Source organism: Cynara cardunculus (genome assembly GCF_001531365.2).
Source record: "Cynara cardunculus var. scolymus isolate 2C chromosome LG 8, CcrdV1, whole genome shotgun sequence".
Taxonomy (NCBI): Eukaryota; Viridiplantae; Streptophyta; class Magnoliopsida; order Asterales; family Asteraceae; genus Cynara; species Cynara cardunculus.
In genome coordinates, this window is record NC_037535.1 from 10,594,091 (window position 1) to 10,599,214 (window position 5,124).

Here is a 5,124-nt window from a genome sequence, read left to right on the forward strand (position 1 = left end):
GAGAAGATCAATACAGATTTTACAAGACTGTTTGCGGAAAGATAAGGTAAAGAAAACYTATCTAAACAATCTTTGGATACACACAGATTTTTAGCAATTACAAGAAAAGAGATTGCTAAAGGGAAGATCCTTTACTTAAGCTAGAAGATGCTTGAAGTAAAAATAGGATAGCAGAGAGATGCGCGCACTCTACATGGAGAAGAAACACTTCTATTTATACCCAGTGCATTAAATGAACATTTAATGCAATATGGTAGGTTTAGAGTGYGTGTCAAGCCTTAAGAGGAAGACTTGTCCTTTGCTACAGTGAATAGTACAAAAGCACTATTTTTGAGCAGACATCCTTGCCTAAAGTTGGTGGACAAAGAGCCGACTAATCGGCTCCGTACCGTACTAACTTTTGCAAGGGTATGGGTTTGTCCTTTGTGTTCATAAGGACAAGACAACAACAATCGTGCTAAGTAAGCTTCCTTTGATCGCTGAATGCTGGAATGACCTGGAGGTCTCATCATCATTCGCTGAAGCTAGAGCAGTCTTCACACATATATAGTCAGGCTTGTAATCACTGAATACCTCTTCAGATCACATACTCGCCAGTCTCTAATCTTCAGTTTCAGTCTTCGACGTTCGCTGAAGGTTCTTTGGTGTGAGTGTTGTCTTCTTAAAGTATCGCTGTCTCTGATGAATTTACAATGCAAGTTCTTCAGCGATCACTGAACATACTCAACGATGATCGCTGGAACTGAAAATACAGAAACACAAATACAACGTGGAAGGAAAAAGGGATTATCATCAAATTACTGAGAGAAAGGATCGACACATGATAGGGAGGGAGAGGTTGTGAGATAACTCTTAGCCTGAGCTTGCTGGCTAGTGAATCGGGCTTTAATGAGTTCTAACATACAACGTCAAGCAGTCCCTCCGCCAGTTATTATAAAAAAGACTCCCGACGATCAAGAAAAAAATTGTTTCTTCCTAGATTATTATTATTATTATTTTTCTTATAAAAGTTCACTTAAGTTTAATAAAGTGACATTTTAGTTAATTTAACCATTTTCTGGATTTTCTATTAAACGATAAAATATAATTTATTAATATATAGCCCAATCATCTTCCTCCATCTTGTCGCCCACATCTCGTCGGTGAACTCCCACCCTTGCATCCGTAACCAATTGATATCCTATCCTTGCCAATCTGAATAGAAACAACCTTTTGAAATGTAGTTATAAAAAGTAACAATTCAATCTCAAATATAAAAAAAATCTACTAAGATGAAATAAGATAAATGCATGTATGAAACAAATTTCCAGGTATTAGATTTGCACAGTAAGAGGGGGAGGGGGTTCATCCATTTGCTGGAAATGAGGAAGTTGACAAGTTCAAAGGTTTAACGATTGTAGAGGGAAGTTTTACCCCCTCACATCGAAATGTCTTTAATCTGTTGACAAAATTGTCCAAGCGCCACTACATAAAATTGGCTTTATAAGGCACCATCAACTTCTAAGCGTCCTAATAGACTACTTTATAAGTCTTATAAATCAGTCTATTATAATGTTTAGAAACTTTTGACGTCTTTTATATAAATCCAATTTTGTTGTAATGCCCCAACATATTCCCTCAAAGATGACCATCAATGGAAGCTTCATCTTCTATTTTGTCATCTATTTTTGCTGGAAAGAGTTCACCAGCTCGAGAGGGAGGTTGTTGCCGGTGCAAGGGGCCTTTCATGTGTGATGTGTACCGTATATTTTATATTTATAACATAAAATAATCTATATATTTTAAGCTGGCCTAGACACCATGGTTAAACTGATAGTGGCTAATGTAAAGTTTTTTAATTGGCGAATATAATACAAGTTGAGAGTTTTATTCTTGGTTGTTATTATGATTTTGAAGTTGAAGTTTGTGGTTCAGTTGAGAAATTATTTTCAATGATTTTCTTTTATGCTAGCATTGCATCTAATGATGAAAATATGCCAAAAAAGTGTTTCTTAACAAAACATAATGATATTTATGATAAATACTTAAATATTAAATGCTTTTGATTTTAAGCATGCCAATACTTTTTTATACAACGAGAATCAACTGTTATAAATAATATTTTTCTATAAAAACACTATTTATGTATCTCTCTTAGAATGAAAAAAACAACAGTTGTAAAATAGATAAAAAAAAGTAAGTTTACACTAGACATGTATGTACATATATAAAAAAACTGATAATCTTGGCCCAAGCCTCTTCGCCCGAGTCGATTACAGATTTAAGTTTCCTTTCCTTCACCAACTCAACCAGGTAATTAGGCTCCTGGCTTTTTAGTAAAAAAAGAATCGAATTTTTGAACAGGTGAATTTCTTCACAATAACATCCAAAAATGTTTTATACAAGCTACTTTTCAATCAGTCAAGATCAATACCAACTATTTTCTTTCAAGTTGAACTTTTTGCAATAGATGTCAATTTTTATAAGTAGAAATTTGAATACATATGCAACATTTAGGCCTAACATTTTCAACATTCAAACCTTGCAATAAGATCTATTGGTCTAGCATTTTCAAAATTTAAGAGGCAGAGAAAAATTGGACATATAACTAGAATATACTTGGTTGGTTTGTTTGGTTTTAATATGGACCAAAATAACAATCATAAACTTCTTCATGCACAAAATTTGTGCAATATTTTGTATGACAATAAAAATTATGCGATCAAAATCATCCAAAAAGTCTAAATGAGACAACACCATGCATCTTTGTGAACTTTTGTTTTCAAATATTTTAGGAACACACTCCACAGGCCTAGTTGTGACCTAAGTCCTAAAGACAACTCATATACATCAATGTCTTGTAATGCAACACTGAGAATACCACTCGTGACCCGGGTTCAAATTTTTTTTCTCACACACTTTTTTGAAAGTCAGGGGTCTACGCCTGACCCTCCACTAGACTCCACGCTCGAGGGTGCTATATTGTTATAGTTTGATTTTGTTTCGTGACCTGTGGACCATATGTCTCAATTGCAACCTTAAATGGATACCAACCTTGGTTAATCCAAAAACATGAAAACCAAAATTAATGATGTTTATGGTGACTTGTACCTATAGAGATATAATTTGTATATTTCTTTAGATTTGTCAACTTATGTTCGAGGAAAGGTCTTTTATAAAATATATTTGTTTAAGGCATTTTATACTATAGTATAGGTTCATACGTATATATGGTATTTTACAAAATCAAAAAATATTCAATAATGAAATTTTTTTGAAAGTTTTGACGTGATTATTATAATGGTATAAAAATATAAAATGAAAAAGTAAGGAATAAACAAATCAATTAATATGTATTTATTATAATATACAACTATTTATGTTAGTATAACAATGGTTATAATGTGTTTTGAATGTGTGATCCAATTAGGAATAAACGATGATCGAGAAGCGAAACGTATATAAATAAACCCTAGAAAAAACAGGGATCTCCGGCCACCTATTTCAGTCTTCTTCTGCTTATGCCCTTTCCGGTGAGGGATTTTCTGTAACCTGCTCCTACTTCATACTAACTACTAATCTAAAGCATTCAATTTCTTTGTTGTTTTGTTCCATCCAGAATCATACAATGTCGGGTTATGTATGGGAAGAGTTGATCGATAACATCTTCAAAAGACTACCACCGAAATCCCTTCTCCGATTTAGATGTCTTTCCAAATCATGGTGTTCTCGTATCGGTAGCCCCGATTTCATCCGTACGCATGCTCTTCGATTTGACAAAAACTTGCAAAAAGTCCTTGTTAAGCACTGGACTTATGACAAAAGACGTGGTATGGAAGAATTCTATACGTTACATCCTGAAGACCGATTACCCTTGAGTCATAGACACGGATACACAGGGATAGGTAAGTTTCCTTGCAATGGTTGCTCTATTGTTGGCTCGTGTAATGGGCTTCTATGTCTATTTCATCATGAAATTAGTACGATTGCTCTATGGAACCCTTCAATCAGGCACCAACTAACGTTGCCTCCTCATCCTTGCATGAGGAACTACTCTTCTCACGATTCCCCTCGTGTAGCACTCGGGTTTGGTTTCGACACGGTCACTAATGATTACAAGATTGTGAGGATATCCTACTACACATTCAAAAGAGTTGAACCAACATCAATGGTTTACACCATAAACACAGGCACTTGGCGTGCCATTGCCTCCCCTACTACTCGACTTTCTAATGTGCATGTGCAGTGTTCTGCTTGTTTTGTCAATAGAGCATTGCATTGGATCGTAACAGAACAAGATAACAAAGGCCATTGTTATATAATGTCATTCGGTTTGAGTTCAGAAGTTTTTGGGAGGGTTCTATTACCAGAACCCAGTTCGGAAGCCAGAGAACTAAGAATCATCAAAGATTCTTTAGCTGTGATTACCGGTGAATGTCATAATCCTAGGATATGGGTGATGAGAGAGGACAATAATGTTGCTTCTTGGTCTATGTTTTTTAAATTGGAAGCTCTTCCTAGTGAAGGAGGAATACACAGAGTCTTACTTTTGACCACCAATAGGGATCTCGTGTTCCTCACTTACTGTGAGGGGTATAAAGTTTATAATCCAGCGACAGGCATGCGATCGAGGCTTGTGAAATTCAACGCACGTTCTTACCATCTCGAAGTTGAAACATATGTGGAAAGCCTTGTATTGTTGAACAAAGGGACTGCTTGCAACGGAAACCAACCACCTTGGCTGCGACGAGAAAAGAGAAAGCAGAAAAAGAGAACTTCGGAGTTCGGGGTAAGTAGCTTATGTTACTAAATTATGCAAGAGTATTAGATCAGTATTCCCATTTGAGTTATCAAAAAGTGATGAACTTGTTTGCTTAACATAATAACATGTCTGAGTATGCTGCGTTATGTTCATTTGAAGAAAGACGTGGTTTATATTTTAGTCGTTCTTTTGAACAAACAAGGTACAGCAAAAAATCCCCCTTGGTTGGAATTTGACATATTTTCTTCTTTTTTCTAGGTAATATATATATATATATATATCATATCTTGTCTTGTGGGACTGCTTGCTGGACTTTTTGCAGATTCATCTTAAACTGCTAGTTGTGGTGTGCATATGGCTGATTTAGTCTCAAAAGGAATATG

General features: G+C 35.3%; 1 protein-coding gene across 1 annotated transcript; it reads left to right on the forward strand.

Moving 5' to 3' along the window:
* The first annotated feature begins 3,607 nt into the window (after positions 1 to 3,607).
* On the forward strand, positions 3,608 to 4,789 carry LOC112516175 (F-box/kelch-repeat protein At3g23880-like). The gene has a single exon (XM_025123197.1). The coding sequence runs from the start codon at positions 3,608 to 3,610 to the stop codon at positions 4,787 to 4,789; it is 1,182 nt and encodes a 393-aa protein (XP_024978965.1).
* Positions 4,790 to 5,124: the final 335 nt, after the last annotated feature.

Bases quoted from the DNA above. Each gene is read 5' to 3' on its own strand.
- LOC112516175 (XM_025123197.1), top strand. From the start codon at position 3,608: ATGTCGGGTTATGTATGGGAAGAGTTGATCGATAACATCTTCAAAAGA.